Source organism: Culex pipiens, chromosome 2, assembly GCF_016801865.2.
Source record: "Culex pipiens pallens isolate TS chromosome 2, TS_CPP_V2, whole genome shotgun sequence".
In the NCBI taxonomy this organism is placed as follows: domain Eukaryota; kingdom Metazoa; phylum Arthropoda; class Insecta; order Diptera; family Culicidae; genus Culex; species Culex pipiens.
In genome coordinates this window covers 180394994-180420561 of record NC_068938.1, presented here as the reverse complement: position 1 = coordinate 180420561, position 25568 = coordinate 180394994, and the positions used below count along the sequence as shown (strand labels likewise).

The following is a 25568-nucleotide window of genomic DNA, read 5'->3' as shown; positions in this document are numbered from 1 at the left end:
GAATTTAATTTGAAAAAGTCCTACTACTGTAGGAAACCCCATAGCTTATACGACCCTTTCAAAAAAAATGTCAAGAATTATAACTTCTATTTTCCTAAAGATTGAAAAAAAAAACTTTACAGAATATTACTGAAACAAGCAAAAATGTTGAAAGAATGAGAAAACAGAGGTTGGTTTGAGCACACACTTAAACTTTTTTCAAAATCTGTTTTCAGGGAATTAAAATATACAAAACAAATTTGAAGACATTTGGTTGTATCATTGCCCAGATATATTTATTTGAAGTTAGCAGTTTCAAAAAACGGGTGCCACGATATCTCAACATTGCTTCGACCAAATCGGCTCAAAATTTAAGTGAAGACTCGTTAAACCATGACAAAGGCCAATTTTCAAAAAGTTTATTTAAAAAAAAGATAAAAATATTTTTCTGTTTTTCATATAAAAAATCGCCAGTTTTTGATTTTTGTATTTTTTGAAAATTCAAAATTTCAAAATCGGGCTTCGTCATGCACACGGGATATGTCTTGGGAGTCTTCATCCAAAATTTCAACCAATTTGGTCCGTCCCATCTCGAGGTATCGTGGCACCCGTTAATCAACTTGGTGTTCAGAGACAAACGCTCAGAAAGTTTGCTTTGCGCATGGCAACATTCTGAGCTTAAATCGTCTCTTTCTCAGTTAAATCATGAAATATCTTCATGAAACTTTCAGGAGTGATTGAAAATCATCTTTTAAGTGAATTTAATAAATTTTCTGTAAAATACATTTTGTGATTTTCTACATGTATGTAACCCCTTAAGTTTTATTCAAAAAAAAAAGACATTTAAAATAAGTTAAAATCAAAAAATATTTAAAAATACATAAGCAGATTTTTAATGGAATGAAAATATTCACAAAAATATTATTGAAACGTAAGTGAACAATATTGAAGAATAAACTACTCATATTGAAATGAATAACAAAAAAACTTACAGAAATATTACAGAAACAACAATAAATTGTTATGAAAAAAAATCAAACAGATAACACTGAATGTAGACTAAACAATATTGAAAAATATGATGTACATAGTTTGAAATAAAATTGAAATATTACATAAACACAAATATTTTTTTTGTGTTTCAAAAAATATGATTTATGATATTTTTTTTCGCACATCCATAAAAAGGTTGCTTTTATGATTAATTATTCTTTTTTTTAATTTAACATTGTATTTCAATATATTTAATATAATACTTATTTTGCAAAAAATAAAATTGAAATTGAATAAATTTTACCATCAAAAGATAAGCCTGGCTAAATTTACTAAACCTGAACTTCCAATCTCGGATAACATTTCTTAATTTTATGAGATTTCCCACCTTTTTCATACGCTTGGGAGTTTAGGCGTTAGTTTAATTTTCAGTCTTATTATTATTAACAAATTTAGTTGCGAAATTTTCTGATCTCTTCTGATAAAAATATTTAAAAAATATAATCTGGTCTGAAAAATGAAATAAGAAAAAATTTTTAATTTTAGACTTTCACAAAAGTTAAGTTTGATTTTAAAACTTAGTTTTGCTTTAAATAATGATTTTTAGTATTTTTTGTCCAGATTTTTGATATTTCACAAAAAACATGATTTGATGATGATGATAAAAAAAATCATATCTACTACCAAATTTTGCGTCATTATGCACAATGACTCAAAAGATATATTCTTTGTCCCCTAAAAATATAAAAAACAAAAACAAAATATAGGTATTTAGAGAAGACAACTTGTACTAATAAAAAGTAAAATAAAAAAATCGGTTATTTTCCGTGAACCCATTTTTCGAAAAGTTCAAATTATAACAGAATTTTTTTTCCCAAGATACAGAAGAATTTCATACATTTATAAATCCATTTTTATGACCATCCACCATATATGTATAGAGACTTGTAAAGAAACACTAATGATGCGAAATGACTTCTTTTGACATAGGGAATGCATGGAAAAAAGTTTCATATAAAAAATATGTTCATAAAATCGCGAAAAATTTCCGAAATCTTGAGAATTTCTTAGGTAATTTATGAAAAAGGGATATTTTTTTATTTTTTGATTTCCCTAAAAATCATTTTTTAAAAAAGCTCAAAAGTATCTATCTATCTTTACTCAAAAATGTAAAAAATTGCGTTATGAAATGAATTGTAGATAAAAAATTCTTGACACAAAAAAAATCAATAATCAGCTATCTTTTTCAGTCTGTTTTTTTTTTGACAAAATCTTCAAATAATATCTTTGGGACAAAAAATTGATTTCATTTTTAAATGGCTTAGAAAAAATTTAAAAATAAAAATTATTCTCCCAAAATAAAAAAAGTACCAGTAAATCAAAATGCCACCTTTTCACCTTCACAGAAAAAAAATGATGGTAATATTCATCAGGAAATGGTGACAGATTTTGTGGCAAAATAAATGATAAATTTTACCCCAGAAAATGATGAATTTTCATCAGTTTTTGATGAATATTCATCAGGTTCACATTTTTACACATTTTTTAAGTAATATTACACAAATAAAGAGGTAATATTCAACCTACCAAATTTTCAACATTCCAAAATTCAACTTTTTTTTTCTGTGTTATTAAATGATTAACCCACTGGTTCAAGCTTGACTTTGGTGAGGCCCCAGAGAGAGAGACACATCCCACCTCCCAAAGTGCATTTGCATAATTGAGCTTTCCAATATCGATCCAGACACGGGGCCAGTGGACAGTCAGTGCACGGGAGCTTCGGCGAATGAAGCCATCCGGGGCTTGTTAATGTTTGTTTGTTGATGGAGCTTTTTTTTTTGGTTTCAATGCAACTGGCGGTTAGGTGTCATTGGACAGTTTATCGCTGGGAAAGAGGAGAGTTGTCTAATGGGATGGGATGTGAAGAGTGTTTAATTGTGTCACTTTGCATCAATCTTAACAAAAAAAAGTTCTCCTGATTTTTGTTTTGTATTTTATAAGATTGCCATGTTTACAAACAAAAATGTTATGATTTTCAGAAATTTCCAAAATCATCTCCAACTTCCTGAAATCTGACTCTCGAAGGGGTTTCGGATCGATACGGTTCTGGGTAAAATAATGAAAACGCACACAAAATAGCAGAGAGCTTCTGCCTCAACAAGCCAGCCAATCCTCCCAACAGCGGAGACGTTTTCGCTTATTGGCAAGTGTGCCCACCCGGACCCTCTGGTTGGGCAATAAACATGAAATATAAGGGTCTCGAAACCCATTAAAACTTCCCGCGCGTACTCGACTCATCGTCCCCCTTTGCCCAGCCTCCCGACCACCTTCCCCCTCTGGTTTCTGGCTTTTTACCGTTTCTTTGGGTGTCACGGTGGGTTTAGAATTAAAATTTTGAGCAATTTTACTATAAAATTGATTAAAATCTGCATGTAAAACATTAAATTTTGTTGGTAACTAAAATTAATAAATTTAAGAAAAAACATTTTCTCCCAGCAAACACACCGTGCCCTGCGTGTCACATTCCAGCAACAACAATAACAACAACAACAATCAGGCGAAACCAGCAAGTGAGGGGGGCCTATCTGGTAATCCCGAAGAGTATGCTCCCGGATTCTTGTGCGCCTTCTGCTGGTCTGCTGGTAATCAGTTGGCAGGATTTATGTTTGGGGAGTGCAAAAACTCTCATTTCCAGAGTTTTTTTTTTGAAAAGGACCAATAAACTATTGTCTTTCATATGTTTATAGGACCTAATCAAACAAAACTCTAGATTTGCTCTCGCCCTCTCCCAGAGGTATGCTGTTCTCTTTGCACAGCCTCTCGAGCAAAAGTCTCCCGAGAGTGCTCGGGTGTGTGCGCTGGATGGGAGGCTTCTTATCTAGCGTGATTCCTTGGGGAAGAGGGCGACAATAACGATGATGAAGAAAGGTGGTTGTGGGGATGAAGTGTGGCGTTACTTTTGAGGATGGCTTATTGGGAAAATAAATGTATTCAAAAATTGTTTACAATAATAATCAACATTTAAAAAAATCCTATTTTCTACTATTTTTTATCATGATAAAAATTTCGTGTCAAGAAAAAATGTTAAAAAAATTGTTTAAAAAAAATTAAAGCTCGTTCGTTAATGAGATAATTTTAATCGAATAAGGGGTAATATCGAGCAATCCCTTACTTACTTTCCTGAAATTTTCCATTGTATTTTTTTTTGTAGTAAGAAGAAACCCTCGAAAATTAAATTTTTAAGGTGTTATTTTTTCGTATCTTTATACATTCTTTTAACATGAAATAGTTGATCGCCTATAAAATTATTTTCTTTTCTCAATATTTCACCACTATCATTTTGGCAGCCATCTTGGATTTAAAAATTCTAAATCAATTTAGATTAGAGCAGTTCTCTCAGATTTCAGTCATTCGATTTTTTTTTTGTTTTTTTTAATCCAACTGCTGCTTTCGCTATGCCCAAAGTAGCCATTTTGCATCATCTGTTTGTCCATATAATTTTCCATACAAATTCGGCAGCTTCAAAAATCTGTATCTTTTGAAGGAATTGTTTGATCGATTTGGTGTCTTCGGCAAAGTTGTTGGTATGGATACGGACTACACTGGAAAAAAATGATACACGGTAAAAAAAATTGGTGATTTTTTATTTATTTTTTTGTCACTAAAACTTGATTTGCAAAAAAACTATATTTTTTTTTATTTTTTGAAATGTTTTAGAGGACATAAAATGCCAACTTTTCAGAAATTTCCAGGCCAGCCAACTTTTTTGAAATGTTTTAGAGGACATAAAATGCCAACTTTTCAGAAATTTCCAGGATGGGCAAAAAATCTTTGAGCGAGTTATGAATTTTTGAATCAATACTGATTTCTTCAAAAAATCAAAATATCGGTCGCAAAAATTTTTCAACTTCATTTTTCGATGTAAAATAAAATTTGCAATCAAAAAGTACTTTAGTGAAATTTTAATAAAGTGCACCGTTTTCAAGTAAAATCCATATTTGGGCGACTTTTTTGAAAACAGCCGCAGTTTTTCATTTTTCAAATTAGTGCACATGTTTGCCCACTTTTGAAAAACATATTTTTGAAAAGCTGAGAAAATTCTCTATATTTTGCTTTTTTGAACTTTGTTGATACGACCCTTAGTTGCTGAGATATTGCAATGCAAAGGTTTAAAAACAGGAAAATTGATGTTTTCTAAGTCTCATCCAAACAACCCACGATTTTTTAATGTCGATATCTCAGCAACTAATGGTCCGATTTTCAATGTTAAAATATGAAATATTCGAGAAAATTTCCGATCTTTTCGAAAAAAATATTTAAAAATATGTATTTTTTGTGTATTTTTGTGTATTTTTTGTGTATTTTTGTGTATTTTTTGTGTATTTTTTTGTGTATTTTTTTGTGTATTTTTTGTGTATTTTTTGTGTATTTTTTGTGTATTTTTTGTGTATTTTTTGTGTATTTTTGTGTATTTTTTGTGTATTTTTTGTGTATTTTTTGTGTATTTTTTGTGTATTTTTTGTGTATTTTTGTGTATTTTTTGTGTATTTTTTGTGTATTTTTTGTGTATTTTTTGTGTATTTTTTGTGTATTTTTTGTGTATTTTTTGTGTATTTTTTGTGTATTTTTTGCGTATTTTTTGTGTATTTTTTGTGTATTTTTTGTGTATTTTTTGTGTATTTTTTGTGTATGTTTGTATTTTTGTATTTTTGTATTTTTGTAGTTTTGTATTTTTGTATTTTTGTATTTTTGTATTTTTGTATTTTTGTATTTTTGTATTTTTGTATTTTTGTATTTTTGTATTTTTGTATTTTTGTATTTTTGTATTTTTGTATTTTTGTATTTTTGTATTTTTGTATTTTTGTATTTTTGTATTTTTGTATTTTTGTATTTTTGTATTTTTGTATTTTTGTATTTTTGTATTTTTGTATTTTTGTATTTTTGTATTTTTGTATTTTTGTATTTTTGTATTTTTGTATTTTTGTATTTTTGTATTTTTGTATTTTTGTATTTTTGTATTTTTGTATTTTTGTATTTTTGTATTTTTGTATTTTTGTATTTTTGTATTTTTGTATTTTTGTATTTTTGTATTTTTGTATTTTTGTATTTTTGTATTTTTGTATTTTTGTATTTTTGTATTTTTGTATTTTTGTATTTTTGTATTTTTGTATTTTTGTATTTTTGTATTTTTGTATTTTTGTATTTTTGTATTTTTGTATTTTTGTATTTTTGTATTTTTGTATTTTTGTATTTTTGTATTTTTGTATTTTTGTATTTTTGTATTTTTGTATTTTTGTATTTTTGTATTTTTGTATTTTTGTATTTTTGTATTTTTGTATTTTTGTATTTTTGTATTTTTGTATTTTTGTATTTTTGTATTTTTGTATTTTTGTATTTTTGTATTTTTGTATTTTTGTATTTTTGTATTTTTGTATTTTTGTATTTTTGTATTTTTGTATTTTTGTATTTTTGTATTTTTGTATTTTCGTATTTTTGGCAGTTGAAACACAGGTCAGAATTAACTGCAACTTGTTAACTATAGTTATCATCTTTGACTTTAAACTTGTGGAGCTGTGTAACTGATCTTTCTCTTCATGAATTCCGCATTTAATCTGACGGGAGTTATAGTGTCCTTTCATGCAAAGCTGCGGAGAGACGTATCATTCATTACACTTGATATTTTCGGACTTTGTTCGAAAGAATTTTATGGCGAAGTCAAAGTGAAACACTATAACTCTCATTTGGAGCAAGATCGTGCGATGTAAACAATCTACAGTTATTCCATGTTCAAAGCTCGTTTCAAACACAAATCGCGTCATACTGAGAACTGGAAAGCCCCCCAGGCTAGCAATAAAACAAGTTTAGTATGCACTTCCTAGCTCTCGTCTCGGCGTACTCGCGCTCAGTTGAGTTCTACACTTGATCGCGGCAACATCTCCCCGCGCGATGGCTGCCGTTCATTATCTGGCGATCTTCGCAGCGCTTGTCGCGGGGGTGACCTCTATCGGCGAGACGGACTTTGACGATCGGTCCTGCGGTCGCCAGCTGGCCCCGCTGGAGGGTCTGATCAAGGCCGGCTTCCGATCGCGACCAGGCGAATATCCGTGGCACGTGGCGTTGTTCCACCGGGTGGGGATCAGTGAGGAGTTCGATTACCAGTGCGGAGGCACGCTCGTGCACAAGTTTCTCGTGGTGACGGCCGCGCATTGCGTTACACAGCGATCGAGTCGGAAGCACCGGCCCGTGAGGGATGTGCTGGTCAAGGTGGGACGGTTCAACATCTCCGAGGAGCATGAGGAGCAGGGACGCGACCACGAGGTGGCCAAGATTGTAACGCACGTCAACTACAAACCGCTGACGTACGAGAACGATATCGCGATCTTGAAGTTGGAGGTGCCGGTGATATTTACGCAGTACGTGCAGCCGGTGTGTCTGTGGAAGCGGGACGACGGAGTAGTGCTGCCTAATATTTACGGCCGGGAAGGGACGGTTGTTGGATGGGGACTGACGGACAGCAACAAGACCGCCGCGATCCTGAACCAGGCACGGATGCCGATCGTGAGCACGCACGACTGCTTGGCGAGTGATCGTGACTTTTTTGGGCACCTCATCAACGCCAAGACGTTCTGTGCCGGGTTCCGGAACGGTACCGGAGTGTGCAACGGGGACAGCGGAGGTGGACTGATCATTCAGTATCAAAATCAGTGGTACCTACGGGGAGTAGTGTCCTTCAGCAATACACTGGACTCAGCCGGGATGTGCAACCTGAAGAAGTTTGTCGGCTTCACCGACGCCGGGCTGTATCTGGAGTGGATCTACGAGAATGCTCCGATAACCAACAACAGCGATCCCATCGAAGGACATCCCAACGTTCGACTGATCAACCAAGGTAACTGTGGCAAGAATGACTTCCTGTTTGGGTACGCCGAAGACAAGAAACCAGTCATCTCGCAGTACCCGTGGATCGTGCAAGTTCGACACCCGTTCGAGAGTCACGATTACGTGCAGTGCAACGGGCTGCTGATCAACAAGAACTACATCCTGACAACTACCTGCGTCGATTGGAAGTGAATATTCCCCAATCCTTTCCCCAACAATCTTTCATCAAATACCCCCCACTTTCTTCCAGTGACGACGTGTCGGTGACCCTGGGAGACTACAAAACCGGCGAGGTCAAAGACTGCGTGACCAGCCCGATGCGCATCTGTTCGGGAGCCGTCCAGGAGGTCGCCACCTCGGAGTTCTTCCAGAAGGACAAACTGATCCTGGCGCGGCTGGCCTCGCCAGCGTACGTCGGTCGTCGAGCCCACATCGAAGCCGTCTGTCTGCCAACGAGCGTGGAACAGCGCGAACGGGTCTACCCGCGGTACGTGCTAACCGGGTGGAAGGAGTCCGGCGAGGACGCGCAGTACCTGCAGCGAGCGGTGGTGGAACTGATTCACCACGGACCGTGCCAGCGGGAGCTGGGCCGGAACGTGTCGGAGTCGATCGTGTGCGTGCGGAATCGGGAGGATCCGAGCAGGGCGTCGGTGAAGTGCAACGATTACATGCAGGGAACGACCATCCAGGCGGTGGAGAAGAAGTCCAACCGGTATTTGGCGTACGGGATTCAGACGGACATATCGTACTGTACGAAGCCGGAGCAGTTTATCAAGATTGTGGACTATATGGAGTGGATTTTGGACAACATGAAGCCTTGATTTAAAGCAGTAAACAGTAGATGTTCAATGACAAAAATATTGTAGATTTTCTTAGATTTTTGATTTTTTTTCCCTGATCTGACACGCAAGCAATTTCCTGAAGTCCCCGCCATAGGTGCTATTAATATTCACAGAAAAAAATAATGTAAATTTGGAAGCTGTAATTTTGGAAGGTTGAATATTACCTCTCTTATGATGTAATTTTACCTCATTTTAGACTGAAAAAGTTACATTACACCAGAAAAGTGGTAAAATTACACATTTCCAGAGGTAAAATTACACATTTTTTCTGACATAAAAGATGTACCCCTTCCCAGATGTAATATTACCACGATTTTTTTTTTCTGTTTTGTTTACGTGTGAATTTTTAAAAGGTCTTATGAAATAAATACAATTCCCAAATTATTTGTTTAAGTTTTCACCTCGGTTTTAACTTTTTGTTTGCATATAATGCGAGATAATTACAAGTATTTCGTATTTTTTCCGCATTTAACATTTATTCGATCAATAAAACAAAGGTCTACTAAGCCAATCAAGCAATACAACATAACACACTAAACACAACAAACTTAAAAAAAAACCGTATAGCTTCAGTTTCCTTGAAACAAAATAAAATCAGTTTGATTTTTCCAGTACGTTGTATTAACTTCAATTACGCTTTCAGAATACTAATTAAATTTCTGTCAAAAATGCTTTCAACTAGCTGTAACTGAACACCAAAGTGCTGATATACCAACATTAGGTTCTCGATGGAATTATATGCTGTTCCCCTAATTCAAATTTGAGATTAAACATAAATCTTTCCATAAAGAAAAAAACTGAAAAAAGTTTTAATTTTTGTAATTTAGGTCCGATGCACATACGACCTTTTCAAATGCCACGCGCTAAAACTTCGATATTATTGGTTCGATTTTGACCTTACTCGCTTTGTATGTGGATGACAGTCGTGACGTAGCCTTAGGATTGCTACGCCGCCACTTCTGTTAAAAAAGGTAAATATTGTGATCGGATTACAAGACGAAAAGTGAAAAGTTTGTTTATGTCACTGCTTGCAAACAACAATTGGATAATGCACGATTTGTTTACCTTTTTTTGATACCCTCCGCAAACGTCAAACCATACAAAATTGCTGCCGGCAGCCGGCAGCAATTTGTATTGATTTTACGTTTGCTGAGTGTGCCGAAAAGTTTGGTTATGTTCTGCTTGCAAAAGACAATAAAGCAGTTGAACCTATGCACAGTGGGAAAAAAGGGCCCAAAAAATTACCGTAACATGATTTCGCGTAAACCATCGATTGCTATACACCAAAAGCTTTGCGTTTTTCACCAGGAACAATAATCCGCTGAACAATCGCACTGCACGGACCGGTGGCCGGAGTACAAGCCACCGGATGATCCGGATTTTTGGAAAATGAATCTGATTCATCCAATTGTGAACTGATACGCTATCTTCTACCATGAACAATCCTAGTATAATATCAAATACCATAGGTCCCATCGGAACCGGTTCCATCGATCTCCAGTGGCCACATCCAGAACCGCATTAGGAAACAGTATGAACTAGTCGTGCGACGTATCAAACTTCTTGATTTTGGATGGAGAGTATTTTTAACAATTGGATAAATCAGATACTATTTCCAAAAATCCAGATCTTCCGGTGGCCTGTACTTCGGCCACTGGTCCGTGCAGTGCGATTTTTCATCGGATTATTGTTCCTGGTGCAAAAACGAAGCTTTTGGTGTATAGCAATCGATGGTTTGCGCGAAATCATGTTGCGGTAATTTTTTGGGCCCTTTTTCCCACTGTGCGATGGTGTAAACAATCGAGGTTAGAAAATCTGACAGAAATGAGTGGTTTGTTATTGTTTTTTTTTTGTTTGAGGCGATTTAGCTTCACTTTCCTGCATAAAATCTCATACAAATATTTAGAGAATGTTCCACAGCCAATAAAACAAAAAAAAAAGAAACTCACCTGTATTCCGTGTCCTCCCGGGCCCTGCTGGCTGATGTGCAGCTGCTGGGTCTGCTTCATCTGGAGCATGGTCGGCGGCGCGTTCGGTACGTTCCCTCCCGTGGGCCCTGCCCCACCACCACCACCACCCCGTCCCGGCGGCACACCGTTACTTCCCGCTCCGTTTCCTCCGCTGCCGGGACCGGTTCCTCCGTTGCCACCGTTGTTGTTACCCCCATTCCCCCCACCTCCCGCACCCGGTCCGGGACCCCGCGGCGGAATGTACCCGGGACCGTGCGGACTGCCGTGGTTGGGCATTCCCCCGCCGGCGGGCGATCCGTACGGTGAGTATTGCTGCTGCTGCACGGGTTTGCCGAAGCCGGGTCCCATCTTCTGGCCACCGGGGATTTGCGGACCGCCCGGTATCCGGTTGAGCTGCGGCTTGAGATCAAAGTCGTTCTGCGGGGAGTAGAGTTCCTGCTTGATGAGGTCCGCCCCCGGGAAGGGCGGCACGTTACCCTTGTGGAACTGGTTCGGGTTGGGGCCACCCGTGGGGTTGGCCCCCATAAAGTCCTGGCCGGCACTGCTGAACTGGTTGCCGAACTGGTCTGCGTAAGGGGGTCGTTGACCTTGGGGACCTTGCGGTCCTCGCGGTGGGAATCCTACGCCACCCATGCCGCCCATGGCGTTCTTGTGCTGGTGCTGTTCGGCCATGTGCTTCAGGGTTTGTGCCGCCGGGGAGAGTTCCGCCATTGGGCCATTCTGTGGGTTTCCGTACGGACCCCGTTTCGGGCCCAAACTGGGATCGTTGAACGCATTCGGGAACTGCGGCTGCTGCTGCTGCGTCACGGGACTGCCCCGCTTGATGCCCATGTTGTCCAGCATGCCGCCGACCGGACTCGGGTGTTCCTGCTTGATACAGGTCTCCTGCTTCACCTCGATCTGCTGCTGGGCGTGCAACATCTGCTGCTGCTGCTGCTGGGTCGGTCCCGAGATCGGTGGCTTCTCCTCAAAGTCCAGAAAGTCGGAATGGAAGTCGGACAGGTCGGAGATGAGATCCTTGAAGGTGTCGCTTTCGTCGTTGGTGTCGTCCCCGATGAGATCGGAAAGCCCTGGGAAGTGCCCGTTGGCGGCGGCGTCCTTCTCCAGCGCCGCCGACAGGTCGGCAAACTCGTTCTCCGGCTCCTGCTTAAAGTCCACAATGTGGCCAAGGTCGTGCAGGTGGTGTGGCGAGGGCGCAGGTCCGCCGCCTCCACCCCCACCACTTCCACCGCCGCCATGCTGCTGCTGCTGCTGCTGCTGGGCCGGACTGGGACCCTCGCTCTTGACGGACGCATTCGTGAGGGCTTTTACGGTTACGTTCGTGCTGATCTGCTGCGGTTGCGAGTTGGCCGCCGACGTCGTAAACTCCAGCTGCTGCACGATCTCGACGGAGAACTTGGTAAGGTTTTCCGTGGCACCGCTTCCGCCTCCACCTCCGCCGCCGCCGCCGTTGTGCGCGAGCTTGACCGGCGGTTCGTACGAGTCGGACGGGGAATCGACGTCGTCTGCGGGTCTTTTCAGGAATTTTTGTTGCTGGAAAGAGGGAGAGAGAGAGATAGCGGGATTAGTATTTTTTGACAAAATTGCTTAAAAATTGATCAAGTTCTACTAATATTTAATCAGACTCTGTTTAGGTAGTTGATCTCCAAAAACTTCAGGGAGTTCCTTAGATAACTATAGTTGTTAATATTCACTTCGACCTGGACTTGTGCAGTTCAACGCATCTTACTGAAGTTATGATAAGTTTAGTAACATTCAAATCAACTTCCGTTGAGTCAGTTGAGCCAGTGACCTGCGGGTATGTATGTTGAAGAGACTCCCACAATATTGAAATTTGACTACTCAGCAAAGGTACACAGTAAAGAAAAAAAATGTCTTTTATGTCAGAAAAAAATGTGAAACTTTCTCTCGGAAAATGTGTAATATTACCACATTTCTGGTGTAATGTCACTTTTTCTGTCTATGAAGGTGAAATGCATTGAATGAAAATCTCCTCCAGTTGAATCAGGAAGGTGCTGTGTCCTATCCCTCGCCTGACCAGACCAAAATCCATGATAAAGCTGTCAGACCAAATCTGTCAGACCAAGACTGTCAGACCAAAGAGCAAAAAGTAAACAATCTTGGTCTTCGACGTAGGTGCACACAATTCAAAAAAAATAAAATTTGAAAAATAATTTTATTTTTCCAATTCAATGACTGATTTTTTACTTCAAAATTGAATGTACGCCAGAAAATGATTAAACGGTGAGGCGTCCTGTACACCGACAATTAAATAAGCAGTTATAAGCCTTATTCTTCCACTTAAATTTTTGGTCGCGTTTTCGTTTTACATCATGAAATGTAAAGTTCAAGTTCACTGCGATGACCACAAATCTTTAGACATCAAAATTCCTTCAATTTCAGTAAAAAACCAGCAATGAATTTAACCCACAATTTGCGCCTTTTTGTGTCAGCGTGTAGCTGTCACTTTTGCACACTGATTCAAGTAACTTCACAGAGCTATTAAGAGGCAGTATTTGTAGATTCTGCTCGGTTTGTTCTAGAGGTCGTATCTTGGGTCGTATCGAGTTGCTCCGATTTGGATGAAACTTTCAGCGTTTGTTTGTCTATGCATGAGATGAACTCATGCCAAATATGAGCCCTCTACGACAAAGGGAAGTGGGGTAAAACGGGCATTGAAGTTTGAGGTCCAAAACACATGAAAAATCTTAAAATTGCTCGCATTTCCGTAAAACTTCATCAATTCCAACTCTCTTAGATGCATTCGAAAGGTCTATTGAAGCCCTTCAAAATGTGCTATAGACATCCAGGATTGGTTTGACTTTTTCTCATAGCTTTTGCAAATTACTGTTAAAAATTGATATTTTTAAAACCTTAATAACTTTTCCCAACAGCCTCCAACACCCATACTCCCATAGGTCAAAAGTTAGGGAATTTCATGGACTATAAGCCTACGGTATTAACTTTTTGGCCAATCGCAGTTTTTCTCATAGTTTTTCGATTTTTCTAGAACAAACATTTTACAACGTTAGTTTTTGCTCTGTAGGCCTCCATAGCGGCACTTTTTGGTCTCAATTTTGACATATTCGGAATCCTCAGAAAATGTTACATTAGATTGAGGTGTTGTAATTTTGAATTTGATTGGAAAAATGCCATTTAGAATTAATTAAAATATTATTTAGAATTTTGTCGGATTAGGGGTAAACAAGTTTTCGCCTACTTGATACAGCATTTGACGTATTGATCATAGGGTAAATAAGATCTATTTCTTTTTTCAAAAATGTTTTATTTCTTTTTTCAAAAATGTTTTATTTAATTATTTTTTAAATCAAAATTACAACTCCAATACTTCTAACTTACGTGAAATTGACCGAGGATTCCGAATATGACAAAATTGAGACCAAAAAGTGCCGTCTTCTTGGCCTACAGGGCAAAAACTAACGTTGTAAAATGTTTGTTCTAGAAAAATCGAAAAACTATGAGAAAAACTGCGATTGGCCAAAAAGTTAATACCGTAGGCTTATAGTCCATGAAATTCCCTAACTTTTGACCTATGGGAGTATGGGTGTTGGAGGCTGTTGCCAAAAGTTATTAAGGTTTTAAAAATATCAATTTTTAACAGTAATTTGCAAAAGCTATGAGAAAAAGTCAAACCAATCCTGGATGTCTATAGCACATTTTGAAGGGCTTCAATAGACCTTTCGAATGCATCTAAGAGAGTTGGAATTGATGAAGTTTTACGGAAATGCGAGCAATTTTAAGATTTTTCATGTGTTTTGGACCTCAAACTTCAATGCCCGTTTTACCCCACTTCCCTTTGTCGTAGAGGGCTCATATTTGGCATGAGTTCATCTCATGCATAGACAAACAAACGCTGAAAGTTTCATCCAAATTGGAGCACCTCGATACGACCTGTTTCACATCGGTGAAAAACTCGCTCTTAATGTCTCCGATCTGCAAGTCTGTGATGAAACGAACACGACTGAACACCACACACAGCCGTTGATGAGCTGAGTTTATGAGTTTTATTGTTTTGTATTGCGGAGAGATGAAGCGAACAGAACAAAAAACCGGTTGTCCGACGAGGATAGAGCGTGAAAAAGTGCTGTCAAATGGGCGGTGAACCTGGCACGCGTCTAGGTGCTAACATTCAGAAGTGTAAACAAATCACCAGGTTGATAACGCTGTACGGGGAAGCTTGTAATGCTTTTCGTCAAATGCTGTCAGTTGTGCTGTCAGTTTAGCGATTCACAGTCACAGGTTTCGTAGTCAAATTGCGGAAATCTTCCAAACAATTGCAGTAATGGCATAATTGTTAACCTCACAAAGCACGCAACGCAATGTTTGACGAAATTGCTCAAATCAATTTGGCGAAAAGCTTTATAAAACAAAGAGTCAAGCTGTTGAAGATTTTATTTGAGTGAGATTTCGATAGAAGCGGGACAGACCAGGAATTCGAAGGTTTAAAATGCGATTCATTACAAGAATAGCTCTACTGTTGGCTCTTGTCGCTGCGGTAAGTTAAAATTTAGTTTTCACTGTAGCACATATTGCACTAATTTAGCACTGATTCAGCACTGAAAGAAGCCACCTTCAAATTGATGTGGTTTGAAATTGTCTTAGTAAACTTTTTTACTTTCAGTAGAGCTGCGCCCAACATTCATTAGATTATTTTCAACTGGAATTAATAGCACAAATTAGAAAATTGAAAAGATATTCGATCAGCACCAAATAATATTTAAAACCAGACTTCTAAAACGAGAAAATGCTGTAGAGCTGTGCTTGTTAAAAAATGTTTTCAACATTCTTTACACTTTATTTACAAGCATTAAGAGCACAAATTAAAGAGATTTAAGAATCACCCAATAAGCACTAACACCACCTTGAAAGTTAAAACCTAATGTTGAGCAACTGCAGCAGCAATAGCACTAATTGGCACTAACTGAGCAATAAAAAATTTCTTCACATTTTATTGAAATTGTCTTTTCAATAATCTCGTTATTTCTAAATAGAGCTGTGCCATAAAAAAAAAACTCAACTTAATGGCACTAAATTTAAAGAGAAATTCGGCATTATTTGTACCTACATAGCTTAAATCAAGGTATTTTGAATATTACTTTTAAAAATAAAAGTTGTGGTAGGGCTGTGACTATTTTGTAAACAATGGGGTAAAATTCTTCAGACGAAGTTTGAAATTAAAAGCACAAATTCGCAAATTTAACGAGCGTAATTGGCAATAAATCCAGACTTCCATAAATTGAAAATGCTGTAGAGCTGTGCTTTAGAAAAATGCAGTCAACATTCTTTTCATTGATTTTTACATAAATTATGAGCACAAATTAAAGAAACAAAACATTCAATTAGCCCCAAAATAAGTACAAAAACCTTTTGAAAATACAACTGAACGTTAACAGCATCATAAATAGCACTAACAAGGCACTAATTTGTTTCGATTGAAATTGTCTACTTAGTACCTTGTCTTGTTATATCGGAATAGAGCTGTGCCCAAACCATAATAAATATCAACTCAAATTAACTGACTTTAATTTCATATTTTTGCACATTTTGAACAATTCTGTAAATACGAAAAAAGTTCCTTGTCTATGAAAAATAAAAGCTGTTGTAGGGCTGTGCCTGTTTCCAAACCAACTTTTCAAACATTCTTCAAACTCAATTTCGCAGAAATTAATGACACAAATTCATAAACTCAACCAGCTCCAAGTAACCACCAAACTCCGCCTTCCAGGTCACCCCCCAAACGATCAAAACACTCGTGGACGAGTGCAAAAAGTCTGTTCCGATCAGCGCCGAGCTGGAAAAGTCCTTCCTGGAGCTTAAATTCCCACCGGAGGAGAAGACGACGCACTGTCTGTTCAACTGCATCGGCGAGATGCTGCAGCTGTTCGACTCCAAAACGGGGGCCAACCTGAAGAACATCCGGGTGCTGCTGATGGCGCACGAGGAGGACCTGACCGAGGATCACCGCAAGTGCGTGGCCGAGGCGGAGAAGAAGGAGCCGGGCGAGGAGGAGTGCCTGATGGCGTACCGGGTGTACAAGTGCTTCGAGGAGGACTTTGGCGCGGTGATGAAGAAGGAGTCGGAAAAGGCGACGACGACGGAGGAGGGGGAGGAATGAGGGGTGATTTTTTGTTGTTGTAATTGTTTGGATGGTCAATAAAAATCAGCGACTTCAAGAACCATAGTTCTAAATCAGCACTTGTAGGTTAAGAACCTCAGCAAAGCGCAAGTGCAACTTGCGATAAGAATGCACTCTCTATGCTGGGGTTATCAGTGACAATTGCAAAACGAATCAGCTATAAAGGAGCAATCCAAATAAGTTCTACTCATTTATTAGGGAATATCAAATCAAACATGCTGTCACTTCGCCTAATCGCAGTAGCCGCTGCACTGCTGGTAAGTCAACAACCCTGGTCACCAGCGTCAATCCAAGTAACCCGTCCTTTCAGGCCCTGGCCGGCGCCAACTTGCTCGAAGAGCAAAAGCAAAAGTACCGCCAGTCGAAGAGAATCTGCGCCAAGCTGCTGCGCGTTCCGGCGGACATCTTCGAGCGGTACGATCGGTCGGAGTACGCGGAAAATCACGACACGTACTGCTTCATCCGGTGCGTCGCCATGCTGCACGGTCACTACGACGACGAGCGGGGCCTGCTGGTGGACAGCTTGTACGAGGCGGCCAGCTTGGGTAAGAGCAGGGAGGAGTTCACCGAGCTGATGAACGGGTGCCAGGCGGAGAACGGCGAGGAAGATACGAAGTGTTACTGCCGGAAGGCGTTCAAGCCGATGCTTTGCTTCGGGCGGTACTTTAACGAGTGGAGGAAGAAGGTTGCTTCTGATTAAGGTTGATTGCAGTGAGGATGCATTCAGAGATTCAATAAAAACAGTTGGTCAGCAGTTAAGCGATAAGAGAGTGTTTCTGTTGCGTAACCAGGTCTTATAAATCCTTGCCCGGAGTAGTTCGATCAGTCATTCGTGAAGCAGACATGGTGTCCGTAACTATCGCAGTAGCCCTGGTCCTGGTAAGTGCCGTCACCATCTTGGATGGCGTCGCAGCCGGCGCTCAGCAGTACCAGAAGGACAAGGAAACGTGCGGCAAGTTGCTGCGGGTCCCAGCGGACACCCTGGAGCAGTACCGCCAGTCGGAGTACCCGGAGAACCACGAAACGTTCTGCTACATCCGGTGCATCGGAGTTCTGCAGGGTCACTACGAAGATGGGGAGGGCTTGCAGGTGGACGCCCTGTTCGAGTCGGCCAACCTGGGCAAGAGCAAGGAAGAGTTTACGGAGCTGGTGAACGGCTGTCAGGCGCAGGTCGGGCAGGACGTCGACTGTTACTGTCACAAGGCGTTTATACCGCTGATGTGCTTCCGCAAGCACTTTCATGAGTGGAAGACGACGGCGGGAAGTGGGGAGCAGGCTTGATTTGGTGGAATAAATTCCTTTTTTGAACAAGTTTGTGTTTGTTTATCTATCAGTTCAAAATTTGCCAAAAGAACAATATCACAATTCTTCAAACTTGTCCTTCAAAGTTTGGCAAGTGTCGGATGAAATATTTCATTATACAAATTCGACAGCACATTATGAAATATTTCACCCATCATTCTTCAAACGTTCAAAATAGGAAAGCGACTGTTGTTGTCAAAAGTCAAAACAGCCGCTACGGACCGTGATCGTAGCAAGCATTGAATCAATAGACGTATCCAGTTTGAAATGGCCGCTAGGTGGCCAATGGTGTTAGAAATGACAGCTTCCATGCAGGGCTGAAAATGTCAGGGGTCCTGACGCGAAAATCAGCGACGCATACACGATTTTTTCAGATCCATTCACTGAACCGCAAAACCGTGACATAAACAAACCCGACTCAGTCGTGAGAGCCCTAGCTCACTGAGCAGCTGCAATGCGAGGCAGTAGTCGACCAACGCTCATTCGACGTTGCACGCACACACATAAAGAAACAAGTTTTTACACAAAAAGTTGGTATTTATGCGTGGAAATGTAATTTGGAATATTAGTTATGGTGGTTTCAAGTGTTTTGCACAGTCTAGAACCATTCAATTGTTTGAAAATAGTCAAAATAGTGTTTAGAGAGGATTTAACGAGTCAGTCATACGACACGAATTGAGTGAGTGTAGCTCATTTTTTCACGTCTCTCATTCTCCAGCAGCCGACCGGCACGAGTCTGGCGGCAGTGGTTGAACGGACACAGTAGGCTTACAGTCAGATGCTAGCAGTGAACTGACATTTTGGTTTGCTTCATGTGTACGCTGGGTTGGAAACATTTTGCAGGCCTGCTTCCATGTATTTGAATATGGGAGCTCAGGAAAACTCAATTTTTAAGCAATAAAATGATTATTTATGATAAAAGTATTGATTGATTAGGTGCACAAAATGTGTCTAGAATATTATTAAAATAAAAACTGTTCGAAAAATTTGCAATTGAGATAAGTACACCATTCGATTCAGCAGGAATTTTGGGCATCAAAAATATATAGTTTTCATATGTTAAGTGTTTTATTTTAGAAGAAAATTAACAAAAAGTATGAAAATCGAGACATTTAGTATGGGAGCTGTCAAATCTCTCACCATCAAAAAGCAGCGTTGAGCTTTCGCTGGATTTGTCTATTCTGTCAGGGTCTGTCACAGCTTGCGTTCTTCAAGAAGTTAAGGTCGATTCGCACCTTTCCGTGACACATTCGGTTGTGGCTCAGAATTAAAATCGAGAATACTTAGAAGTTGGACGTTAAAATTACAAAGATAGCGGAAATCGTCAAGTAATCCGATCGTAATATTTACCTTTATTGACTTAAGGGAGCGTTCTTTTACTACGTAACGCAATTCGTTATGCTTCATACCATTTTTTTTAAAGTTGTAAGAAAATTTGTTATGACAGGGGGGGGAGTGGTGTTCGGAGGGTCTAAAGTCCAACATGTTGGGTTACGTAATAAAAGAACGCTCCCTGAGGGCCAGCGTGGTTTTGCTGTGAACAAATGGATGGCCACACTGACCCTAATTTCAAAAGGGTAAACATTATGATCGGAATACTGGACGAATTCCTATTGTATTAGATACTCAAATGACGGCTGACGTTTCGAACAGCAGGGTATTCCCTGTTCAACGACTGATTTTCGGGAATTATGAATAACTTTTTATAAACTCTTCCCTCATAGACCTTTAGGGGAACTGGGAATAATTTACTTTTTACAAGTATTTAAATAAAATGGAGATGAAAAAAGCAATTTTCAGCGTCTCCGACGTTGATTCCGGCTTCTCAGAATTTGCCAAAGCAGTTGTTTCAACTGAATTGATCGTCTTCGTAGCAGCTGCTCAAATCCTGAAAGGGTCAACCGGATCAACCGTAGGTTGCGTAACATCAGTCAACAAGTCTTATCGCGGACATCAAATGTAAACTGTTTGATCATCAATACGTGGAAAAATCCTACCATCTGCTTATCGCCAGATGTGCGTTCAAGGTTGAACTACTGAGATTCCAATCTTGAACCATCTTATAAATGCACCGCCAATTGTTCGATCGTCACGCAGTTCAACGGAAGCTTCCCCGCAATGAAGTTCTTGGCAGCAACCCTTCTGATCTTCACGGTATCTTCACAGATCTTCCACGCCTCCGGCGCGGACCAGAAACCATACGACAAACAACACTGGGAGCGCACGAACCAGCTGTGTTCCCGCCTGCTTCGGACGCCGCAGGAAGCTCGTGACCTGATTGCGCAGAAAAAGTTCGACGATGACGCCAACGAGGCGATGCACTGCGTGATTCGGTGCACCGGAATCGTGTCCGGTACGTACGACGATGAACTGGGGACGGTTATGGAGATGATGGAGGTTCAGGCGCAGGGCAAGACTGGGTTCGCGGAGTTTAGAAGCGCGGCCGAGGAGTGCTACGGGGGATTCGGGCCGGAGGACTACGGTGACGATTGGTGCAAGAAGAGCTATCTGTACTTTAAGTGCGACTGGAAGGCTTGGGTGCAGCATGTGAAGAAGGTGGAATAAAGAGAATCTCATTACCCTGTCCTTATCATGAAATGGTTTCAATCCACGACTCAGACGATGACCTCCGTGCATCCCACCCTATAAAGAAGCGCAGCTCTTCCTAGTAATCAGTTGAACGTCAACAGCTGCGCGATGAAGTTCTACGCGATCGCTCTACTAATCTTTGCCTCTGTAAGTACTGCAAAACCCGAACTCAACCCCACTCTAAGCGACCCCTTTCCGTAGATCATTTCCCTCGCCCTGGGAGCATCGCTCCCTCGCTCCGAGGACGACTGGGTAAAAATCCGCCGGACCTGTTACAACCTGCTGCGCTCCAGTCCGGAAGTGCGCGAACGCGTCGACCGCAAGCAGTACGACGACGAGCCGGAAACGCACTGTCTGATCCGGTGCGGCGGCATCATCTCCGGGATGTACGACGACGAGACGGGAACAAGCATGGAGGCGGCGGCCGCGCTGGCCAAGGGAAAGGAAGGTTTCGAGGAGTACCGGGCGGCGTTCGAGACGTGTGCGGCCGGCGTTACGCCAGAGGAGTACGGCGACGACTACTGCAAGAAGAGCTTCCGGCTGTTTACGTGCTCGTGGGCGGCCTGGCGGAAGTACATCAAGAAGGTGGAGTGAGGGTTGTGGGAGATGGATTCTGAAGAATTTATTGAATAAATAGACTACGTGAATGGTTTGTTTATTTGTTGGTTTAAGGTCGATTCACACCTCTCGTTGTCCCTTAACGTTGTCATAGAAACAATCCAAAAATTGGCGCTTTTCTTGCAGCAGTCAGACTATTCACAGAATGTGTACACATTTGAGATGGATTAGCTGAATCTCTTTCAATTATTGTTTTTATTAGGTTAAAGGTCCACTCACACTATTCCGCATTCATATAATCAAAAAGTTACTAAGGAATACTTTCCGTATTGAGAGGAATAATAAATTAACGTTTAAGATGAAGAATTCTTCGAAGCATCTGAATTTACGGAAATCAAAGAACAACGTCATTGTTGATCATTGTTGATTCCAGTAAAACTGAGATTAGTTTATATCAACTACTAGTGTAATGCACAATCAATCGATAGGCAAAGTTTCACTATAAAATGCAGTCCAACTATTACAGACATGATAGTTCAACTGTAAAAGTTCCACGATGAACTTCTCACCGATCACCCTGCTGGCACTTGCCTTGGTAAGTAAATTCTCTACCCTACTTCGAATCCCAACACTCTCAACTTGACTTCGCAGATCCTCGCGCTCTCCACCGCTACCTCCGAGGAACCAAACTGGGCCGCTATCTCCAACGTTTGCTACCAACTGCTGCGCGCCAGTCCGGAAGCTCGCGCCCGTCACGGCCAGGACCAGTTCAGTCCGGATCCGGAGTCACACTGCATTACCCGGTGCGGCGGCATCATCACCGGGCTGTACGACGACGAGACGGGGATCAGCATGGAGCGGCTGGAGGCTTGGTGGGGCATAGGTGAAACTGCGGCCGTTTTCCAGGAGTTCAAGCGGCACTACCTGGCGTGCGCTGGGACGATCGTGGCGGACCAGTATGGGAGTGATTACTGCAAGAAGAGCTCCAAGCATTACGAGTGCTTTTTGCAAAGTGGGATAAGCGTAACTTAAGAGTTGAATAAACGGTCTTTTATATCGATCAAATTGAGACAATTTTTGTTTAATCAACTGGAATTCGGCAATCATCGGAATAAGAATGAGACTCTTATCAATTTGTTGACTAGACTAGACATCAAAACTATTCTCGAGCTTGTAGTTCAACGGCAAAAGCACCAAGATGAAGTCTTTGCTGGCATTTGCCTTGATAAGGTTACGAAAATGTTGACCCGGCTGGATTTGTGGGCGTTCGGAGAAGGTATCTAACGTGCGCTGCGAAAATCGAGCCGGTACAGTACGGAGATGATTACTGCAAGAAGAGTTAGCAGCATTACGAGTGCTTTATGCAAAGTTGCGAGCACCAGAGAGGTGGCAATGAAGAAGGTTCGTTTTCACAGTAGAAAAACTGTAACTGTATCTCTACAAAGATTCTTAAAAAAGCCATGCATCATTTGACCGTCCTTATCAACCTTGCAAGCACAGCAAGGATCATTCGCGTAAATGAGTCAGTCCAACTGAGTCCTCCGAGCAATGCACTTCTTAACTCTTACCCTGCTGATTGCAGCATCCGTAAGCAAAAAAAAACCCTTCGAAACAGACTTCCCAAAACCCATCGACTCAATTCCAGATGTTCGAGCTGTCGAGCCAGCATCCGCTTCCAGACTGGAGCAACGCCATCCAGCTGTGCTACAAACTGCTCCGGATCAGCGCCGAAGCTCGCGAACGATTCGAGCGGAGCTATGCGGACGATGACCCGAACACTCACTGCATAGTCCGATGCGGGGCGATTCTGCGCGGGATATACGACGACGGGGCGGGAATTCGGATGGAGCAGGGCACCGCCCAAGGGGGAAGTGACGCTTTCGAGGCGTTGCGGAGTGCGTATGAACAGTGTGCTGCAGCGATCAGGCCGAAGGATTACGGCAGTGACCATTGCAAGAAGGGCTTTCTGCACGTCAAGTGTTATCTGCTGTTTTCGGGGTAGATTGACGGGGGTGACGGAAGTGAGTGCGGAAAGGTGCGGGAGGAGCTTAACGTAGGTTGGGTCAGATATTTCCGTAGATTTGTTGGATCTGGTTGAATCTTGAAGGTCAGAATGAAAATGACGAATAAATTATTGGCTAGTTTAAAGAAGATCTTTCATTTCTAGTCAATTGATAACATTTTGAGAAAAAAACCTCTGGCGTAGTTTTCAGGTTTTAGAATCGACAATGAGCTGCAAGTGACGCTAAGATAAGGTGGGATGTCAACCCGTTGCTATTGAGAATCTCTCACCAGGACATGTACTGTGATCGTAGAAAACTTCATTGTGGACTTGCTGGCTTTTAACTGATGGTAAGGTTTGGGGTTTGATACGCTCTCACATTTTTTTATTTTTGCTTTAAAACTTTCATAGAATTCTAGAATCAATGGAATTTATCTCAACAGAGTCAAGGTTATTGAATAATTCTCGCATTTCCAGTAATTCTTGAATATTTACAAGCAATTAATGGATTTCTAGGTAACAAAATGAAATCAAACAGCAACGTCATCAACAACGAATCTCGAAAAACAGGTTTCCAAAAAACCTGAAATTAGTTTGTATTAGCACAACCAAACTAGATTTACTATAAAATACAAGTACAACGTCTATTGGTAAGTTTCTGCATAAGAAATTTAATCAATCTGAATAAACATTTTTTTAAAGCAATTGAGAACGGATACGAATAGTGTGAACGGTCCTTTAAATGTTCAATTCCAAATGAAATAATGATACTTTCGAACCTCAATTTGAATAAGATTACTCTTCAAATTTTTAGTGACTCATGATTCTACCAGATTTCATTAGAAAGCCACGCCCTTATCAACTTTCCATAAACAGCTAGAACCATTCTCGTAACCGAATCAATTCAAAATCAAATCGATAACCGCTTACTCAATTCTGGAGTTTTTTTTTAAAGGCCCAATAAACCAAATTTCTTGTTTTACTTTTAGGGTGTTTTTGAGTCAGGAGAATTAAAACTCACCCAAAAAGCAAAAACTGAAAATTTGGATTATTGGACCTTTTCAAAAAACAAACTCCATAAATGTTTTCAAGAGGACCTAGCTCTAAATTGTCACTTTAACGTGCAAATTTGGACTTGGATTCCGATTCAGTGGTCAAAACTCAACTAAGATCACAAAATTTGGTCTCAAAGTCACGAAAAGTATTAATTTCCGTACAAATGTGTTGTTGACGGAAGTGGGCACGTATAGGTGCGAAAGGAGCTTAACGAAGGTCCGTAAGCCATTTGGGTTCCTAACATTTTCTTCAAGTTACGATTCAAGCTAAATTTATTGAACACATGTGAAGACAGAGCAGCATCCCTCACTTCTGGTTGAACCGGGTCACTTGATAACCTTTTGGCGAAAAACAAACTCTGGACTCAGAATCTCTCTCTAGGTCAGTCCGTAATCAACAGTCGTACGATGAAGTTCTGCGCTACCATTTTACTTGCGATCGCTTTGGTAAGGATCATGAAACCATCTGAAGCTACATTTTCAACCATGAACCATTCCAGATCATACCCAACTCGCTCGCAGACGAGCCAATCTCCAAGGAACAAAAGGTGAAAATCGCGCACACTTGCTTCAAGCTGCTGCGCACTTCGGCGGAAGTTCGTGAGCGGTTCTCCAGAATGCAGTTGGGTGACGACGATGGACAGGATATGACCTGTATGATCCGGTGTGGTGGGATCGTGTCCGGAATGTACGACGATGAAGCTGGGTGGAATTTGGATATGGCAGTGAGGCAGGCCCAAGGGAAGACTGGTGTCGAGCAGTACAGGGAAGCGTTTGGAAGATGCGCTGGAGAGGTTCAGCCGGAGCAGTACGGGGAAGATTATTGTAGGAAGAGTTATTTGCAGTTCCGATGTGGAATGAGGGCGTGGAAGAATCATATCAAAGATTAAGGTTTGAATAAAATATAAAACTCAAATGGATTGAAAATTTTAGATTTATGTCTTGCTTTTAATTTTAGATTTATGCCAAAAATTTATTGAGAGCACTTTTTGTGTGTGCTCAAACCAAAAACCCAGTGAGAAAAATCGGCTCAAAATATGTCAAATTAGACTTGATTCGTGATAATGAGAAATGTCAAATTTTAAGGACCATTTACACTATTCCGTGTTGAAATTCAACAAGCCAAAAACTGCTGCGGATCCACAACTGCACATGTGTCAAAATTTAAAATTTCAAGAATTCAATTAAATCATCATTTGTCAAAATGTTGAAAAAAAAAACAAGAACTCAACTGAAGAATTC

The 25568-nt window shown here is 40.5% G+C and overlaps 7 protein-coding genes across 10 annotated transcripts in view; 6 read left to right on the top strand and 1 right to left on the bottom strand.

Moving 5' to 3' along the window:
- Positions 1 to 25568, bottom strand: part of LOC120420263 (neurogenic protein mastermind) — a 232366-nt gene that overhangs the window by 47852 nt on the left and 158946 nt on the right. For all 3 annotated transcript variants that reach the window (XM_052707597.1, XM_039583259.2, XM_039583260.2), the window contains one exon: positions 10643 to 12196. In XM_052707597.1, the coding sequence (XP_052563557.1) occupies positions 10643 to 12196 (1554 nt within the window). The remainder of the gene's footprint in view (positions 1 to 10642; positions 12197 to 25568) is intronic.
- LOC120420266 (polyserase-2-like) lies at positions 6721 to 8696 on the top strand. Its single transcript, XM_039583266.2, has 2 exons — positions 6721 to 8039; positions 8102 to 8696. The coding sequence occupies exons 1-2, from the start codon at positions 6919 to 6921 to the stop codon at positions 8670 to 8672; spliced, it is 1692 nt and encodes a 563-aa protein (XP_039439200.1). The 5' UTR covers positions 6721 to 6918; the 3' UTR covers positions 8673 to 8696.
- Positions 15031 to 16850, top strand: LOC128092824 (uncharacterized). Its single transcript, XM_052707600.1, has 2 exons — positions 15031 to 15179; positions 16410 to 16850. Exons 1-2 carry the CDS (start codon positions 15132 to 15134, stop codon positions 16797 to 16799), a joined length of 438 nt encoding a protein of 145 aa, XP_052563560.1. The 5' UTR covers positions 15031 to 15131; the 3' UTR covers positions 16800 to 16850.
- LOC120420271 (uncharacterized) lies at positions 20199 to 20712 on the top strand. Its single transcript, XM_039583271.2, has one exon. The coding sequence runs from the start codon at positions 20241 to 20243 to the stop codon at positions 20685 to 20687; it is 447 nt and encodes a 148-aa protein (XP_039439205.1). The 5' UTR covers positions 20199 to 20240; the 3' UTR covers positions 20688 to 20712.
- Positions 20724 to 21363, top strand: LOC120420272 (uncharacterized). The gene is made up of 2 exons (XM_039583272.2): positions 20724 to 20858; positions 20913 to 21363. The coding sequence occupies exons 1-2, from the start codon at positions 20820 to 20822 to the stop codon at positions 21303 to 21305; spliced, it is 432 nt and encodes a 143-aa protein (XP_039439206.1). The 5' UTR covers positions 20724 to 20819; the 3' UTR covers positions 21306 to 21363.
- Positions 22722 to 23865, top strand: LOC120420275 (uncharacterized). The gene is made up of 2 exons (XM_052707601.1): positions 22722 to 22856; positions 22915 to 23865. The coding sequence occupies exons 1-2, from the start codon at positions 22818 to 22820 to the stop codon at positions 23269 to 23271; spliced, it is 396 nt and encodes a 131-aa protein (XP_052563561.1). The 5' UTR covers positions 22722 to 22817; the 3' UTR covers positions 23272 to 23865.
- Positions 24619 to 25500, top strand: LOC120420274 (uncharacterized). Of its 2 annotated transcripts, XM_039583275.2 has the most exons (3): positions 24619 to 24773; positions 24827 to 25217; positions 25285 to 25500. In XM_039583275.2, exons 1-2 carry the CDS (start codon positions 24735 to 24737, stop codon positions 25214 to 25216), a joined length of 429 nt encoding a protein of 142 aa, XP_039439209.1. In that variant the 5' UTR covers positions 24619 to 24734; the 3' UTR covers position 25217; positions 25285 to 25500. The 2 variants fall into 2 exon arrangements, with proteins under 2 accessions (XP_039439209.1, XP_039439208.1); XM_039583274.2 differs by lacking the exon at positions 25285 to 25500 and having other exon boundaries at positions 24827 to 25258.